At 46.8% G+C, this 18,950-nt stretch overlaps 1 protein-coding gene across 1 annotated transcript; it reads right to left on the reverse strand.

Moving 5' to 3' along the window:
- Nucleotides 1-1,679: 1,679 nt before the first annotated feature.
- LOC111847539 (ankyrin repeat domain-containing protein 13C-like) lies at nt 1,680-18,301 on the reverse strand. Its single transcript, XM_023818803.2, has 13 exons — nt 17,317-18,301; nt 13,763-13,804; nt 12,437-12,541; nt 8,820-8,905; nt 8,496-8,541; nt 7,787-7,853; nt 7,523-7,667; nt 6,940-7,071; nt 6,559-6,720; nt 5,229-5,308; nt 4,153-4,251; nt 3,981-4,081; nt 1,680-3,418 (listed from the first exon to the last, which is right to left on the reverse strand). Exons 1-13 carry the CDS (start codon nt 17,669-17,671, stop codon nt 3,288-3,290), a joined length of 1,551 nt encoding a protein of 516 aa, XP_023674571.1. The 5' UTR covers nt 17,672-18,301; the 3' UTR covers nt 1,680-3,287.
- Nucleotides 18,302-18,950: the final 649 nt, after the last annotated feature.

An 18,950-nucleotide genomic window follows, 5' to 3' on the forward strand; every position in this document is an offset into this window, starting at 1 on the left:
GCTATTCGCATCACTTGTTCATGCCGTCTATTAAATATGTAAAAAACTACTGTATTGTATTATGATATGTGGCTCATGGGTTAAGATTGTGATTGGAAGGTTGCCATTTGAGCCCAGCTTCTGCAAAATAGTCATGTCTGTGAGCCCTTCAGCAAGGCCCTTAGCCCCCCAGCTCCATGGGCACCGCTGCAGGTGGCTGACCTTCGACGCCAAGCTTGTCCTCACCTATAAGTGTGTTTCTGTGTCATGGAAGGCAAGACTGGGTAGCTTAGAGGATGTGTAGTATGCTATTCGGGAGCTTATGGGAGTTTTATTTACACAAAAAAAATGTTCTGAGGGAAGAAGGAAAAGCGATTGGTTCAGAGATAATCAAATTGTAGAGGCAGAACCAAGACAGCTCATTGGTTGGTCCTACCTCCTGTACAATGTAACTGGTTCTCTGAACCAATTCATTTTCGTTCCGCCTTAGAACATTTTTGTGTAAATGAAACTCCCATGAGCCATTTGCTAAGCAGGAACAAGACACTGCAGGCCATATGCTGGGGGGGGGCTGGCACAATGAAGTGGAGTGCACAGGAGCTGTAAGACCAGAGAGGCCCCCACCAAAGTCATTCTGGGGCCGTACATCACCTAGAACACAGCGAGCAAGTCCGGGGGCTCACACTGCTGCTGTAACAGGTGAGGGAAAGCAGAATGGTTACACTAAATTATAGAGCGCGCTTCTGTGTCCATGGGGGTCTGTGTAAGGGCTGGCAGCATAAGAGCGGGAGGTCAGGGTCATTCACATCAGCATCTAACAAAATAACAGCAAAAGTTAGAGAAATATACCTCGTTTAAATTCAGGGCTACCTACCGCCATCAAAATTGACACTTAAATGAATGTATTCTAGCATCAAACACAAACGTCTGGAAGCAGCCCGTGCCAAACACATTCAGATGGCAGTAAGAAGCGGTTCAGGTAAAACTACCTTAAATGCAGTAGATTTCACAGCTATAATTCCATAAATATCACATTTCTATGACAAAGTGTCCCATGTTATCACAATTCCATGAAGCTTAAAAAAAATCTCATGCATCAGGGCCAACAGTGTTCCCATAACGGCAGTGCAGACAACCACCAAAATTAAACCAAGCCTTAGGTGGGGAAGACAGCTTCAGTTGAAGGACGTGCTCTATCAGGATGGACACTGAACTCAAGGGAAACTCTTCCTATAGCAAAAGGCCCTTAACCCAGCAGCCTGGATCCAAAAGCAGCCTCTTTGCGCGGTTACCTTTTCTCTTCCTTGCCATTGTCATACAACACATTATTCCTGTTACACGCGTCACTTACCGGTTCTATATCAGCATCACATGACAGGTTCAGTTACTGGAAGCCCCATTTTGCAACAGGACCGATTAACCACAGATAATCCCTTAATGCATAAAGACACCAAAGGCCACCACAGTAACCCAACACATCAATTGCATCTTTTACGACGAGTTTCTCGTGGCTGTCTCTAAATTACTAACATTATTAGGATATTTAGGGAAGTATTAAAAAATACATGACAGATTAGCTCAAAATCCCACGGGAAAATCGCTACTGGTTACGTTCGAGACTCATTGCTGAAGCCCAGCCACCTACCATGCAAAAGTCCTGAACCATTTACTTCTACGTTACAAACGGACATGCACTCACATTTTGATAAACAGAAATGCACCGTTTAATAAACTCAGTGTAGATTGATGGTATACGAACACTTTATTACAATACATTTTAATAGGAAAATAGGCAGGAAGGCAATTATACAAGGTTCTTGCTGTACAATCAGAAACGTATAGACAGAAGGTTAATTATATACACTGCCTTCTAGAAGTGGAAAAGTTGGTGTATGCCTTTTAAAATATCCCTTCTGCTCACTGTACCTAATGAAACGAAGCTTAAACAAGCATCTTTACAAAATGCACGAGTCGAGACGTGACGTCGCACTATCCAGTAGTGAGACACGGAAGCACACGTAGTGTAAAAGGTGGTTTACGTTAAAACGAACAGAAACGGTGGAAAACCAAAAACGGCGGCTTTCCTTACTGGCTGTACAAACTGGTATAGGGGACGTTAAAAAAAAACTTACACGGAAAAATGACGACACTAATGAATCCAGTACTTTAATTCTTTTTTTTTTTTTTTAATATAAAATGTGGCATTTACGAAGACATATAGTAGAGAATATTACGTTTTGTAGGAAATTTTAAGCACCAGATATGGAACATTACTGCTGGAGGGAGTGTTGAAACCTGCAAGCCGGATTCACCCATAATCTGTAGCGACCGCAAGATCTCCCTGGTTGGCGATGTTTTACTGCATCACGGATATTATCCGCATACAAATAAACACTGGCTATCGAATAATGAACTTCCACAAAACCGGAACAGTCCGTTCGTAAACAACACGGAGACAGACAGCCGTCATCAGGGGTGCAGAGAGATCTCCTATGTCACTGCAGTGCGGCTTCACAGTCGGGACGACTCTTCGGTCTGCCCACCCCCCCGGCCCGTTAATCTCGCCTTCCCCCAGCTACCAGGGATTTAGGAGGTTTGGGGGCGTGTGCGGCTTTAAAAACTCCACCGAAAGTACAAATCGCACATCATGTTCCAGCGCCCGACCGGCTGGTATAAAAAACACATTCAGATAGCAGCTACGGCTAGCTGACAGTGACTCGTCAAAATGGATTTGAGAGGTATTAACAACCCTGTACTTAAAAAAGGCCTGTATTTCTCCATCATTAAAAACTCCTATCTGAATCATACACCATCAAAAGCTTTGTTCCTACCCCAGCCCTAACAGCCTAGAAAAGGGTTTTATAGAGAACGCTGACATTTAAGTGTAAATGTTACCACATAGTTTACACGTTAAAAAGTAATAAAAAAAATTACAGCTTGGTGTGATTGGACGTCTTCACTCTTCAAAACCAGCCTCTAAAATGGGTCTTTTGTAACTTTTTAAGGCGTTCACCTGCAAAGACTAGCGTTATAAGCTCGGCACGTCGTACAAGGGTGACGCATGTGGACAGGTCTGGGTGATCCTAAACCCGGGCGGGCTGCCACAATTCCCATCCCATATCTCAACAAAAATTCATCCAACAAACCAGCCGCCCTCGCTGGAGGCTCGACACGTCAGTCCCTTTTCCGTAAAGGTCAGACCGAGCAAACTCCTCCACATTTCAATCGAATGCCCTTTTTGCGGGTTGAATTATTCACGACCCAGCAAACGCTCCACGGCGGGGGGGTGGGGGAGGGGACGGGGGAGGTTAGAGGTCGGGGAAGCGACTGGGGTCCTCCTTGTACTCGTTAGGGATGGTGAAGTTGGACACGTCGAACGTGTCATAGTGGAACTCCTGAAATGTCACGGTGGCGGCGATAGTGGGAAACACGGGGATGTCTGAAACAGAGGTGTACACAGGCCGTTACATTGCAGGGGTCTCTCCGAGGGACACTGCCGCTCACTTACGGTGTGGATAAAAACTGCTGTGAGAAAGTCAGATGGACATACAGGACAGTACAGAAATCTTAATCATTTTAACAGCTTTAAACATTTAAGGTGGGTAGTATTTTTTTTTTCTGAGCAAATATACAATGTGACATAAAAGTTACTGAAACTGGTCAGTCAATCATGGTATGCTTGAGTCAACAAATATATGGGTGCATTGGATGGGTGCTGAGGCTGCTGCATAGCTCAGTGTTAGGACACTGTACCTATAATCGGAAGGTTTTCGGTTCAAATCCCATGATATCAGTTTACTGTTGATCTCCTAAGCAAGACCTTTAACCCCAACTGCTCTCAGGACTGTCTGATGCTGCTTTCTCAAAACTGCATGGATGCAAGGATCTACTGTACAGCAAAATATACGTACTGGGGTGACTTTAGGAGTGCTTTTAAAATGGCTGACACACATTACACAGTTTCTGCACGGTACCAGCCTCAATGCGAGCCGGCTCCTCACCCAGCTTGACGGGGAACCCAGGCGGCAGCTTCATCTGCACGAATTCCCGCAGCTTGTTGAAGTGCTTGAAGGGCGCGATGACCTCCAGGACGTTCAGGAGCCTGCGGGGAGAGAGACGCGTCGCAGGGCGTTGGGGGCAAAGGCAGCCGGCGGCCTCGTCTCCCACACTCACGCCTCGATGCCCAGTGGGAACTCCTGGCTCATGGCGACGGTGGCTTTGAAGTTCTTCCTGCTCTCCTTACACACCAGCTCCCTGCCCAGGTGAGGAGCCCTGCAGAGGACACTCTCGTTAGGTGGGGGGAGGGGGGCTAGGCGAGCAGAAGAATCTGAGAGGCTGGCGGCATGATGTGGTCGGGGTGATTTGCGCTTCTAGAAAACTCCGGGGACACTGCTGCACAGCGCTGAGAGGAGGCCAGGTCATAAAAACGACACGAAGATCATTTCTCTTTCAAGATTTAAAGAATCACATTGTCAGAGAGACAAGGCCCCTGAGAGTCAGCTTAAGCCCGGATACAGTCATGCTGAGGGTAACTAATTACAATTGGCCATTAACACTGAGAGGGCGGGGCAACTATAAATAAACCAGCCTATTACAGGGGCCTGATCGCAGCCTATAAAAATGAAGTAAAATAACTTCAGTTTCAATATGTTGGATAGAAGCAAACAAAAGGGCAGGAAAATTTAACTAGAGAGTGGGGTCTAGGTGACCTTGATATGCCCAAGCGAACGGGACGGAGGACAGAGCAGGGTGAGTCGTGCCGGGCACGGGGAGATGGGCACAGGCCCAGGACCAGAGTCGCAGACGGATGCTGATGGGGGCCTGGCTTGCCGGGGCGGGCAGGTGACCTAATCCTTCTCGGAACTGGAGGCCAATGGCTCACGAGACCACAAACCACTCCGGGAGGTAAACATGGGTCTGCGTGGCGATGCCAGACACCCACCCAAACATTCATAGTACCCGTGGCGGAATTAGGAATAAAAACAATTACCAGCAGTGCTACCGAACGGGATGGTTTCATAATTGGTTAACCATAAGCTCCCATTTCCCACTCATGGTGGGGGACTTCCGGATAAATGCAGCGTCCACAATCTTCAGAAGGTCATGCGGCTTGGAGGGGCTCCAATTGGTGCCAGACCTGACAGTCCATGCTGGGAAAGTGACAGAGCCAGGGCTCCGGGGGGGGGGTGGACGCAGTCTGACACCCCCCAGTGTGAGTAGCAGGTGGGCGGGCGGGGGCTGGTGCTTACTTCCCCCTCTCCGCGGTGATGTACTCCTCCCACGAGATGGTGCTAGGCGACGGCGGGACAAGTGACTGCCTCCTGATGGGCTGTGGGGGGGGGGGGAGATGACACATCAGGAAAGAGGAGTCCCAGACGGGGTTTATGGTGTTCAGCTGGAGGGGGGGGGACACAAGCCTGTGTTCTGGGGGAATATCATACATATAGAGATAAGCATAATAACAAGGGAAGTCACTGCAGCAAGGCCTTCTGGGATGCCGACCACAAGCCTTAGGTACTGATGGATTAATTCTCTGTGTAAGTAAGAGCAGGCAGGTCACTCCTGCAGGCTGTAGTTCTGAGCGACTTGGGAGTCGTAGCTCTGCTCTTTATCAACATCAGGAAGGAGGGCAGTTCCCAGATTCAGGCCCCGACTGGACAGCTGAGGGTCACACTTCCTGCAGAAGGTGACGACCGCACACTGCTCGAAAACGCGGCCAACAAGCGTGCTGCGGGCGGGCCTCGAATTGGCCAAGGGGAAAGTACCAGAAAGTCAGGACGGAGACTGTATACAAACACCCTCACTGATGAGACTGAAGATACAGCTGGCAGACTCAAGGACAGGTTTGCTGAGGAAGCCTTGGATGTACCAACATTTGTATGATTCCTTGCGATGGGATTTTAAAATCCCAGGTGGCTCAGAAGTAAAATAAATGTTTGCATCTGCAATGCCATATACCTGTCTATGTCCTTGTGTACTGTCAGTATATAATGCACAGTTTTAGTAAAATACTTATTTTTAATATACCCATAATATACCACGCTTCAGAATCATGACTTAAGAGCAGCTTAACCCTGGTGCCAAGCAGCGTGAACATCCAAGAACGTGGCATGTCCACCATCCGTATGAAACCAGCCCTTACAGGTGAACTTAATGTCCGCCGGCTGTCACCTGGCAACTGTCACCGAGCAGCAGGAGGCTGGACCGTACATCACTGCTGTCCTTTGAGCCCACGGCTCCCATCACGGGACACTATGCAGGTGAGCGCCCTCATTTAAAGAGCATCCTTCCTGGCAGGGGGCCGGGTCACTACCGAACCGCGGCCAATTAATAGCTCAGGAAGAGCAGGCTGGGGGAAAAGCAGTGTCCCTGCACACAACAGCCTGTCCCCGTTTACCCTCTCTGAGGCCGCAGGTGGGTCACCATGAAAATTCATGAAAAAAAATTCACCCTAAAGGCAAAGATGAATCCAGAGCCAGAACTGAATGGGGAAGAGTTGTTTCTCGAAGGTGCGAGACCCAACCTCACACTGGTGCTGCGGAGGACGAGCAGGAGACCCCCCCGAGGTACGGCACCCACCTCGAAGCTCTGTTCGGCCAGGCCACCACCCTTGCTCCAGCTCTCCATGATGGCCTTGTTCCTCAGCACGTCCTCCTCGCTCAGGTGCTCCCGCCGCTTCCGCGACTCCAGCACCAGCCCATTCACCGAATAAAAATCCGCCAGGAAATTCCCAACCCTTTCCTGCAACGACCAGAAGGGGGCGACGGTCAGCCGCAATCAGGCAAAAGAGTCCAATTCACAAGCTATGCCCGAGTGGAGCGTTTGAAGCGAAAGGCCAGGGTACCAAGAACGAGATTATTAAATCTAAATTGTTTTGTTAAAAAGTGTTATTACAAAAGAAAGATTTTTTTTTTTAACCAAAATTTCAAACCTGGAATTCCTGCTAAGAAGAAATCTCACCGTTTTGTCCTCACGGAAGAGCCAGCCCATCTGGGAGCGGGCGAAGGTGATGGATTTTGTGGAAAGCGTGGCCGAATAAATGTCGCTGCTCATTAAGATGTCCACTTCCTCCTCAGTCTCCATCTCCGACTCCTACGACAAGAAACGCCATGTTAGTGTGCCCCCTGCAGGCCAGGTGAAGCAAGGTGGACCCTCATTATAGGCCTCAAGCTCAGAAGTGTAAAAACATAGGTACCTCACATTCTGAATAATACCCACCCTAAAGGTAGGTTTTTCCCCACACGATCTGTGCTCATGATGCACTGTACAAGTGAATAATTTAACCAGTTTACACAGGTGTGCATATGGGTTGGACAAATCATGAAGAATGGCACCTGCTTACATGGTGAATCTCAGGCTCGGCTCTCCACAGATAATAATTGCCCAGGCTTCAATAAGAGGTTCAAATGAGGAGATTTCAGCGCATAATGAAGCCACTGAGAATATAACTTGGCCTTGCTAAGGAATCGGATGGTTTCTGCTGTTAAGACGTCCCAGAATCGTGCTTCCCTGATTCCCCAAAGCCCCGCCCCCCCGGATTCACCTCATGATGGATCCACTGGTAGACCTTCTGCTCGTTGTCGAGCACCACGAAGGACTCGGAGGGTGGGGCGTTGCCGTCGAAGATGAAGCTGAGGTCCCCCCTCTGGCACTTCATGTCGGTGAAGTCGACGAGGGTGGTGTCCAGCCTGCGAGAGACGTCGCGTCAGAGGGACAGGGACCCACCTGGGGCTCCAGGGTGGTCTGACAGCCCAGTCACCCGGGTTCGTCCATCGTCGACTCCAAAGAGTGAGTGGGTTCACCTTACCTGATGGTGAGGCCTTGCTTGGAGATTTTACAGGTGTCAGAAGGCAGGATTCGGGACAGTAAAGGAACTGCAAAGGAAAAAGGAATTGAGAGGGACAGTTGGAAATTCCTTTTCAAACTACGGAATTGGAGACAGAGAGAGAGAGAGAGAGAGAGAGAGAGAGATCCCTTATATTTCACGCAACAAACAAGCTGATCACTTCTATTTGTGTTCTGCACAAATGAAAAATGTCTGCAGGGCGCAGAACATTATCTCACCCAAAGAACGCAGAGAAAGGGTAACACCAGTGTTTAACTTGACTGCATACTAGAGCCCTGCGCAGGACTATTTTTTTAATCCCGCTCCCACCCACTCCCGCTGAATTTCTGACCATTACCGCCCACTCCCGCTGAATTTCTGACGATTCCCGCCCAATCCCGCCCGCTGTCTCTGTCACTCCCGCCCGCTCCCGCCCACGACAATCTAAAACCCGCCCAATCCCGTGAGATTTGCGTTGGGTCCCGCGGGATCCCGCTCCCAATGCAGGGCTCTACTGCATACAACTCAACATTATGGGATTTATTGTCAGATGAAGCTGCTGCTTTTCAAGTCAAGGGCTTCATGTGGTTTAAAGGGAAGACTGGGGAATGTAATTAAATGCCCCAAAATGCCTCTAAGGAAAAGGTCTACTATTACTATTAAACCTAATGAAAGACTAGTGAGAACTCACCCCAGCTTTGGAAATCCCAGTGAAACTCCAGATAAAAGTCGCCAAGCTGGGAGCAGGAAAGAATGGAAAGAAAATTAATTGAACACTAGGGATGACTCTTAATGTTATAGTGCAGGGAAATATCTTAAAAGTAGGCCTAAAACAGACCAACAACACCTGCAGAAAGATGCATGCTAACGTGCTAATATGCTAGTCATCTGGAGGAGCAGGGTGTATGCTAACGTGCTAAAATGCTAATAATCTGAAGAGCAGGGTGTATGCTAGTGTTCTGAAACAGCAGACTGTATGCTAACGTGCTAAAATGCTAGTGATCCGAAGGCTCACCTCTTTCAGGGCGTTGAGCAGGCGAGGCCTCTTGTCCTGTACGCTTTCTCTGGACTGCTGTTTCAGCTTCCTCAGCAGCGCAGTGACTGAAAGGAAAAAAGGGGGGGGGGACGACAATCACCCATATTAAACAAAAATGCCTGAGCCTAAGATCTTAAGGAAAGCTAAATCAGACAGGTGAAGAGAAGACATCTGGGTCCAGAGCATCCCACTCTACGGTTGAGTAGACCTCAATACGCATACAAACAGACTGAAAACCTAGTTTCTGAACCATTTAAACTATGTTCCAACAAGAGACGACATCTTCTTGACACCAAATACAGTCCATACAATGCACAGTAATATACTGATATGATTTGGCGGTCTTTGATTATCTGTTTTTAGGTACTGGACAGAACCAAAACTTCTCAAAACATTTGGTGTTGTGGTCTGTTAATCGTGTAACTCAGATGGCTAAACCTGCTTCTAAACAGGTCATCACCACCGGCGACCTTTACTCACTCGTAATAGTAATTCCTATTTTTTAGTGGACAAGATGGATAACTTAGAGCCACCGGGGCACCTAAACTCCGGCTGTCACCTTGGGAACATGGAAGCGCAGAGCAGAGGTGTTTTCCACTGGCACATGTACACGAGCTGTACCGCGAAGAGAGACTAGTCACAGCACGGTTCCAGTTAAATTTGGTTTTCCACTAAAGCAGGATCAGCGCAGTAAAGCCGTCGCCACGTTTGGAGAGCTACAGTGATGCAAAACCGAAGAGACACTTTATTTTTCATGCAGTGTATACCAGGATTTACTGTGCGCTAATTTCCGCTAGCAAGTCTCTGAGAATCACCATCTTATTTATTTTCTCTAGAATCGTCGTCTTATGTCAGCATGAAATGCTAGCAGAATTAACATTTGCGTGTGTAAATTTGGCCTTGGTTCTTGGGGGCAGTAGGAAAGCACCATAACACACAGAAAGTGAATTTAAATAGACCATTAAGGTTTTAAGATTACAGGCAAAGTCAATCAATTTTGCATAAAACACCAGAGGTTCACAGAGGTCTGAACAAAGCACAAGATGTCCCACAGTTTATTCTGGAGGCTAACAAACTATCTCTGCAAGAAGATATTTTAATAAATTACTGTGTTATCCACATTTGCAGAAAGCGACAGCAGACAAACACCAAAATGATCTTCATTATTGAACCATGCTGGCTGCCACTCAAGTGGTCAGAGACTTACTTTTGGTTTCCCCCCATAAAGCACGTAATGAAGGGAGTGTATCTATCATATATCATTCATGCAAGCTGCTGGAAATTAATCAGAAATGCGGCGGCGGAAACTGGAATCCGATACAGCGCGGCATTTTAATTATTCATCTGCGAGCATTTCATAACCTGTGGTGCACTTACAGAAGTACAATCCATCGGCTGACAAGTCCATTAATTAAAAATAAAAAGGTTTAATAAGACTTCTGCGGTTTGCGCTGAGCCCGTGACTTTAGATCAGTTTGTGATGTTATTGTTCTTGTAAATGAATATATAATGTGTAAATAGAACAGAAGAGGACCTACCCATTTGGCATTTTAGCTAGTGTATCATCAAGCATCCAGCTGCACTGAAGGATTCCTCATTTAGCGCAAAGCACGTCTAAAAACTAGCCAGGTGTAGCAGGCTGACACATTATGGCTGTTCATACAAGTATTTCTTGATGTGAGCACATCATGGCGGCCACAAGGTGTCCTAAGAGGGGCCGCTCTCTTCAATTACCGTGGTAAACATCCTCAAAAAGAAATTCATGCGGCAGAACAACCCAAATCTGTGGGGGGGGGGGGGGGGATGACGAAGCGTGATGTGGGCAGGGAGTCTCAACGCTGCCAGAAGCTGCCCTCTGGGGGCCGCCACCCCCCAAGCTGGGGCCTCGCAGCCCATCTGCCCCTTTGGCAAAAAACATCCGGTCAGGGCAGCCTGCTGGGTGGCCCTCGCTCACCGACAAAACAGCTCGGGGGGGGAAGGCCACCTTTCAGCTGCCGCTTAAAGGGAAAGGCCAGTGAAGACAGGCCGGCCGGCACGCTGCCCCCCCCAGCCCCCACAGGCCCGGCCTGCTTAGGAGTCAGCTCCTTATAACCATTCGCTAGTCCCAGAACACTCAACACAATTAACCCAACAACCACATTAATGCTAATTATGGCAGAGCAGGAAACTGGGGATAAATAATCCCAAGGGAGCTGGTATTCACCCCCGACCCCAGCAACTGTCCCCCCCCCAAGGCGTGACTTCCTGGCAAGGTCGGTATTTGAAGGTATTGGGGCTGAAATAATTTGTGGGTGAAAAACTGCAAGAGACCCAGTCACCCTTTAAACCAGAACTGGTCCACTAGACGGGCTGAAAAGAGTGAAAGAAGGGGGGAAAAAAACAAAACACAAAAACCGGATGCGAGACGCTAAAATAACTCCAACGATCGCACAAAGCCCAGCTTTTAAGCTGCCAACCAAACCAGCTCGTCCCATTGAGCTACTCAGGTTCACATACCGATAACGCAGACGGCTTTTACAACGTCACATTAAAGAGATCCAAATCCTAAGTCAGCTTCTACACAACTGCACAAAAACATGCATAAAACACCACCTCCAAACAGTAATTACGGGAGTCATTAATCATGCACATTATTAATTTACCATGAAACTATCCGACACCGAGTGGCTTAAAAGGCAACACGTTTCCTGGGGCCGCCATGGCGACACAGGGCTTGTAAACGCCAGGAAGAGCTCTGAGATCTCGAGGACACTTGAGCTGACTAATGCAGTCACGCTGGCATTGAACACACCACAACGAACGCAGGCGGCAGGCTCATGTTACGGGTGCAGATTCGACCAGAAATTACATCCAACGTGCTTCAATACGTGCGACATTTAAGAGCTTAGCAAAAATTTTAATAAGATTTATTAACCAGACCTCACAAAGAGTGGGGAGTTTTCATTCAGTAGGTTCAAAAGTTGCCTTCCACACTGACGGAGAAACTGATGGATGGAAGCAGCTCCTTTTACGGCCGTTCTTTACAGTACAGAGCAGTAGCTATATATATATAAACCAAAGAACTACAGAACTACATAAAATGACTAAGACTAGACCACTAAAACTACTGAATTAACAATACACAAACTTTAGACAAGCGAACCCCCAAATACCAAACGTATTCCTACAACTTTCACAAGTAATTGGACATCTTATTGCTTATCACTACAGAAGTGAAAATATACATATTGTTAGAAGCTAGACACACATACTCCTCACAAGGACATACTTAAGCGTTCGTTATTTAAGGTTAATGAGGCCAGTGCTGAATGGAAACCTAGTTTGTTTATTGAGATGGTGGCAGCCATTTTATACCAGGGCAGCCTAATTTCTAGTTCCTTCCGCCATGTCAAAATAAGGTTAATTAACTGGATAATGTGTGCTGGGTACTACTGGAGAGATCTGAGATACGTTTGTTTATGGTGTGCATGTAATGTTATAATACCACATGACGACAATTACTAGTAACTCGCTTTTATAGACTACAAAGTTCTCCAATCCTGCGTTAAATGCGCACAAGCGATATGGCACATGAAGGACCCACGAGGGTGACTTACTCATTTGCCTGTCCCCGAAACTGATGGCTTCGGCGAGGGGACTCCATCCCTGAGCGTTTTTCACCTTGACAGGTGCATTGTGGGCCAGGAGCAAGTGGGCACACTCTGAAGCAAAGGGAGAAGGCGGAAATTAATAGAAGCTGGAGCTGAGGGAAGAAAACAGCAGTTTTAGCTTCTTCAAACCTGTTCTTTTTTCAGAGCCGGTCTCAGTTAAGCCTGCGGGACGGCATGGACGGATCAGGGACTGCGCGGACAGGTCGGGGGCGTCAGGCGAGTGATCACTCTGGCCTTTCCTCACCAAATCTTGCCCCTGGTCCCGTTAAACCAGGGAAGTTGATGTCGCAAGGAATTGCCAAACAAACTAAACCAACTGTCCTGTTTCTGAACCAGGCATAAAATCATGCATGATTTATTCAGAAGCATGTAATGATTTAATGTTAAGTTACCTGACATAACCCCGCCTCCATAATCCTGGTTATGAGGCAAACTTCTTAAATGGAATTAACTGAGAGCAGGAAAATAAAGATTCAGAAACAAAACATTTTGAAATCATGGGTGCACTGTCCTGCAGTGGGGGGGGGGGGGGGGTGTGTAACCCTGGTAATGAATCAGAGGCTACACAACCCCCCCCACAACGTAGCTCACCCCTTGGTTGGTCGCTTCCTGTCTCCATTGAGCAGAGTTGAACAGCCAGAAGTGTCTTATGTAATCTCGGCTGGAATACTGAACACGTCCCGCTGGCCGGACCCCCATTCAGGGGCCAGGGGGCCGGGCCGGGCGGGGGGGGGGGGGGGGGGGGGGGGTAGGGGCAGCTCCTCTTAGGGGGCATGGCTGCCTCACCCCTATGCTGCTCCACACAGGACTTTACATAAACAATGGCTTATCCACCCCAGCCTCTGGCTACCAACCACTGACTCCTGATCGAATCACAAAATGTGGGTTTTCTGAACACCACAGTCCCAGTCAGCCTGAGAGTAAAAGGAGCATGAGAGAGGCTCAAGCTGAGGGCTGTGGCCCTACAGCATCACCCAACTCGGTCCTCAGGGACCCCCAGTCGGTCCATGTTTTTGCTCCCTCCCAGCTCCCTTCCAGACAGCCGACATTTTGGCTACCAGTAGGGAGCAAAAATGTGGACTGGCATGAGAAACACTGGCCCCGAGGAAAAGAGATAATATCACTGAGATTCTTCTACTGTAACAACTGCCTCCCTTCCACTAAATAGCATTTATCGCAGTTAGATAACTGCACTGGTCTAGTTCACTCTCGAAACAGGCAGATATATAGACATACACACAGAAACACACAAGCGAGAAATGCTCTACTCACCTTTCTGCCCCGTCATCACGGCCAGGTGAAGCGGCGTGTTTCCTGCAGCGGCAGGAGACAGCAGGGTCAGAGGAACGGGATGATTTTAAACAAACAAGGTCGTCCTGCCAGAGCAGACAAGCAGAACTGAGGGGGGCGGGGGGGGGTCCCAATTAAACCGGCATCGGTGAGCGGCCGGCGAGGTCCCTCAACACATCATTCGTACGTGGAATTCCTTGACATGTCGCCCCAGGGAGACCCCAGGAATGGGTGTGATCATCCAGCCAAACACCAGCCGCCCAAGCTCATTAAGATACCGTGTGCATTATATAATCCATACTGCCAACCTGGCTCAGATTTCCATATCGACGGGAGCCCAAAACATTAACTTAATGCCCAACCGGACAGTAGATGCAGGAGGTGGGTAAACAGCTGCCTGGACTTTACAATAGCAGGGTCTCACCTAAAACTTTAAGCTCCGGGAACATTTCATTCACCCATAGAACTGGGGTGAGTGTTAAACGCCACAGATCGCCACTGGAATTTAGAGTAACAGTTAAATCTCAATTAATATTCCTGTTTTTCCCCCTCTACAAATTAATCTGATTTTGTATACATTCAAAACTCCAATGGCACAACCACACATACAATTTAGGTTTCAAATGGATATAGAACAGCAATAAATTATAAAATGAATCATCAGTGTACATGTACCAGTTAAGTAATTAGAACAGCCTTACTGTACAAGTGGTAAGCATTTACTTTCTGGAAAAACCTAAAAGTACAAATATCATTTCCTGTATGCAATACACCTGGGAAACGCAAATTACCTACAGAATAGTGATATATTAGGTTCTGTTCTGTATTCACTGAAATTGTTTGGCTTTCTCTAAAACCATGTGTGACAGTCAGGCCGATTAAAGCTTATTTCCAATAAGGGGTTTGGCTGGTTAAATCTTAGGCTTACTGATAAAATCCAGAGCACCGAGTCCTTAAGTAAATAACCTGCATTTAAAACGCATATAACAACAAGCAGGACCATTCTGGGACGAGATAAAATTTTAATTTGTAAATGGTCAAATAAAAACATAAAATGAGGTACATGGATTATAAAAGTTAGCCATTTAAATGGAGTCTGAACTGAGAGTAACAGCTCAACATATCGAAAGGTGAATTCTGACATTTCACATGCAGAGATGACATGCTGGAAATCAGAGTCAACCAGAAATGATAAAGTAATCAGTTGCGAGTTTAACATACACATACATACATATTTGGTAGCCGCTTGTAACTAGAGTCTATCTTGGAGGCTATGGACGCAAGCTGGAGAACATCCCAGGACGGGGTGCCACCCCATTGCAGGGCGGGCACACACACACACACACACACACACATGCGCACACACAATCCACTCTCGCACACCATCCACACGCACATATATGGGCAATTTGGTAACTCCAATTAGCCTCAGCATGTTTGTGAGGGGAAACCAGAGTATCTGGAGGGAACCCCATGACAATACAAGGAGAACATGCAAACTCCACACACTGAGCCAAATATGTAAATAACAATGAAACAATTAAGTGTTTCGCAATTATGTCCTAAAATGTCCTGCAGTTTAACGACATTCAGGGTAGTCATGTGACTTCTGGGACAAGTGACATCACACACCGATTTCACTGATCAAATGGAATGTTTCCTTATGCATGCCTCAAAGCATTTCCACAACAAACATGGAGGACAAACCATATCTCACAAGATAACATTTACAGCTATAATTACACAATTAGCTGTAAAACAAGGTGATAATGACAGAGCACAGATCACAAAGAAGCCAGCGGGCTTTGGTGAAAGCAGTGGCAAACATACACCAGGATGTAAACAGTACTGGCTACCAGATGGAACTAAATACTGACACGGAAGCCATTATTCTCTCATCATAATGCAAACGTGTCGAGTTTCTGTATTTAAGTTAACAACAATGTAGGAAGCACTATTGTATAATGACAGCAACACGTTGTAAATGAAGAGAACGAACATCCAAATACATTATTTAGGCTCATGTAAATAATGCCGTCTTTCACGGCTTGAGCCTGCAAGAGGGATCAAATAAAGCTGGCTGACAGGAGATTGCTTTGCAGTACACGTTGCATTAATCTGATTGCATTTAATGCGGTTTTGCGGTTAACGTGACCTAATGAAGCTAAACAACCGATCTCCACAGGCTTTTAAAATCTGATTGAAGATCAGGTCAAAGTCTTAATTTGCCGAAGATGACAGTGTATCAGTAATGTTTCAAATTAGGCCAAAAATTACAGATTATAGATACAAATTAAATATTACAAAATCACAATAACAAGGAAAATTAAGTGCAAAAGCAGCATGCAGATATTAATCAACACCTTATCAGCAAGAGACATCCGTGTTGACGGCTCAAGCCTTCGGAATTCATCCAAACCTGGAAATAAAGGTAAAGTTCTCCTTTTTCCTGTAGAATTTTACTGAACCAGAAACAAGGGGAGTCTCACAAGGAACACTGCCAGTCAAGGTAAATGTACAGGAAACAACTATAATAGTTAAATCATTTGATTTTTGGCATATTAAAAACTGGTTCTAAAAGAATAACGGTGTGTTTAACAATGTCTAGCATCAGAGGAACCAGAAATGCACAAGATTGTGGGAAAATGTGAAGTCTGGGCGGCCCCAGTTAACCTGATGCTTACTAAATGTTCTATCGCCCAGTTTTGGGACAGGAATCTGCCAAGCTGGCACCTTGGCGCTCACCTTGAAGCATACACCCACAGGCATCTCCACACAGATGTCAGGCTCAGAAGAAAACAAACCAGCACATGAAAAATGAGGACGCATCACAAGAATGCAGACGAGCAGGGGAGAGGAGAACAGATCATGACAGGAGAGCACTGGCTCATTAATCTGGGCCTCAAACAAGCTGTGAGGCACTAAGAGATGCCTGGGGGGTGGTGGTGGGGGGGGGGGGGGGGGGTGGTCATCATGCAGCCATCTTGACCAACATGGATTACTGTAATACATTTGTAATCAGTTCATCTGACCTATCATTAACTGCTGCCATTGCTTTTGACATACAGCTCTATTTATGAGAATATGTGCACTCACATAATCGTATATGATATAAAGATGTGCAGTCTTCTCTTTTCGCACATGAGCAATTTAAAAAGGGGGTCAGCCTCCCACCCCGGACAGAGAAAAAAGCCCTTAACAACCCAAGGTAAATAAATAAATAAAAATACTACAGTACGAACTACCGCATGGACAATACACGGGATGCAGGGATGCAAATAAAACAGAATAAAATTGTTAGTATTTAAGCAGGGGGAGAGCGTGGAGATGCAGACCATGCCTATGAAAGAGGGGGTGTACAGGACGGCAATCAGACGCGCTGACAGGAGGCAGGTTGGGTGTTTACGCCGGTAACAGAGGGGATCTGGGGGCGTGGCGGCGCCCCTCCCGGTGCCCTCGCCGGGAATCAGAGACCGAGACCGGCTTTTGGGGGGGTGGGGGTTACGGAGCCCGATGGTGAGGAGGTGGCTGCCTACCGTGGACGTCCTTCTGGGCGATGTTCTGGAGGCGGATCAGCGAAGAGAGGCGCCGCACATCACCGTCAAAAACGCAGCGGTGTAGCGGGAAGTCGTCAGCGGCCAGCAGCACCGGGTTGCGGTTCAGGTCGTCCACGGCACAGCACGGCGCCACCGCGTTGTCGTTGGGCGGTGACTGCGGACTTCGAGCCGCCTGCTTGTGTGCGCTGAGGAGCCGGCCACCGCCGACTCGCTCGGTGCGGGTATCGCCGGCCAGCGACGCGATGGCGTCGGCTTCTTCGCCGGGCCCCAGCAGATCGTCGTCCTCGCTCGGCTGGCGCTCCCTGCCCAGCGAGCGGATCGTCTCCCCGGTCATATTCGTGCCCTCTGACCGTCTCACTGGAAGCGGCTCCGGCGGGGATGCTTGGCCGGCGAGCCCGGAGAGGTGCGTCGCTGGCAGCTCCCGGAGAGTATCGGCAGAAAGGAATGCGACACCCCGCTCAACATGGACACTAAATGCCGGACTGGAGCATCAAACATCACCATCGGGGCAAAACTCAAGCCTGGGTCCGCTCAGCGTTGAGCTAAATCCAACCGAATCCCGCTGGGACCCGTCTGCCATCTTCCCGCCACAGATCTCGCGAGAATTCTCAGTACCAAGACGCACACGTAAGGGCTGGGTCGTCTCGAGTTATCGCGAGATTTTGGTTGAGCTCGCGGTTTAAGAGTTTTAATGTCTATTATTTTAGAAGTGTGTGTGTAATTAACCACCTAACGTTTTATTCACTCAACCTCCGCTATTAGCTGTAGTCAGTATCGTAACACTGCCAAATTATTTACAATCAAATATAAATTTCATTTTTTAAAACAACTTGTTTGTGCCCTTAAAATTACTTAAAATCAGATTTCCCACTAATTTCTTTCGAACTAAAACGTACAATTTCAATTCAGTGCATGCTTTGAGTATTAACATTTGTTTAGATCAAGCCATAGATGTTTTGAAAACAAGTAGATTTATAAAATGATGTAAAGTCAGTTTTAAATTAATATTTAATGCCTGTCCGTAATTTTCAAGGGATAGTTTTCGCTGACATTGAATGCAGTATAAGAGTTAGAAGTAGGGATGTACAGGGCCTGGGCCTGAAGCCCACAGTAGACTGAAATTACAGTTGTGTGATCTTCTGGGGTGAGTGCTAGGATCATTTATGGGATGGATGTTTCAATAAAGTTTGAGTACAGACTGGCTGGGCCAATTCACTTTCTCATGTAATTACAATGTTAACTTGGCCTTGTGCTTTAGACACCTGCATTAGATCAATCAAACGGAAAGTAATTAAAAATTAGATCAAGTGGTAAAACAGAAACGTGGCCGTTGCATGGTTTTCATTTGCGTTTACATTTAATTAATTTAGCAGATGCTTTTATGCAAAGCAACATACATTATTTGAGAAAGTAGCATGCACTTTTGAATAACTTACATACTATATAAGCTTTTTTTTTTTTTTTTAAATAGTGTATAATTAAGACTTTTATTGAAAAATTTTATAGGTTTGAATTAAATTATTTGTAGGTATTCTTTTCGTGATTGTTCATCACTGTATTCTTAATTGTGTTCCAAAAGGTAATCATATTATCATAAACTGTGTTGCATAATA

The sequence above is a fragment of the Paramormyrops kingsleyae genome, chromosome 21 (assembly GCF_048594095.1).
Source record: "Paramormyrops kingsleyae isolate MSU_618 chromosome 21, PKINGS_0.4, whole genome shotgun sequence".
NCBI classification, from domain to species: domain Eukaryota; kingdom Metazoa; phylum Chordata; class Actinopteri; order Osteoglossiformes; family Mormyridae; genus Paramormyrops; species Paramormyrops kingsleyae.

What these genes read in the sequence shown, in the direction of transcription:
- LOC111847539 (XM_023818803.2), bottom strand. Translation starts at nt 17,671, where the DNA reads ATGACCGGGGAGACGATCCGCTCGCTGGGCAGGGAGCGCCAGCCGAGC. An exon ending in CGCCCAGAAGGACGTCCACG is followed by an intron (nt 13,805 to 17,316) that starts GTAGGCAGCCAC and finishes CTGCCGCTGCAG; the next exon opens with GAAACACGCCGCTTCACCTG. An exon ending in TGGCCGAACAGAGCTTCGAG is followed by an intron (nt 5,309 to 6,558) that starts GTGGGTGCCGTA and finishes CCCCCCCCACAG; the next exon opens with CCCATCAGGAGGCAGTCACT.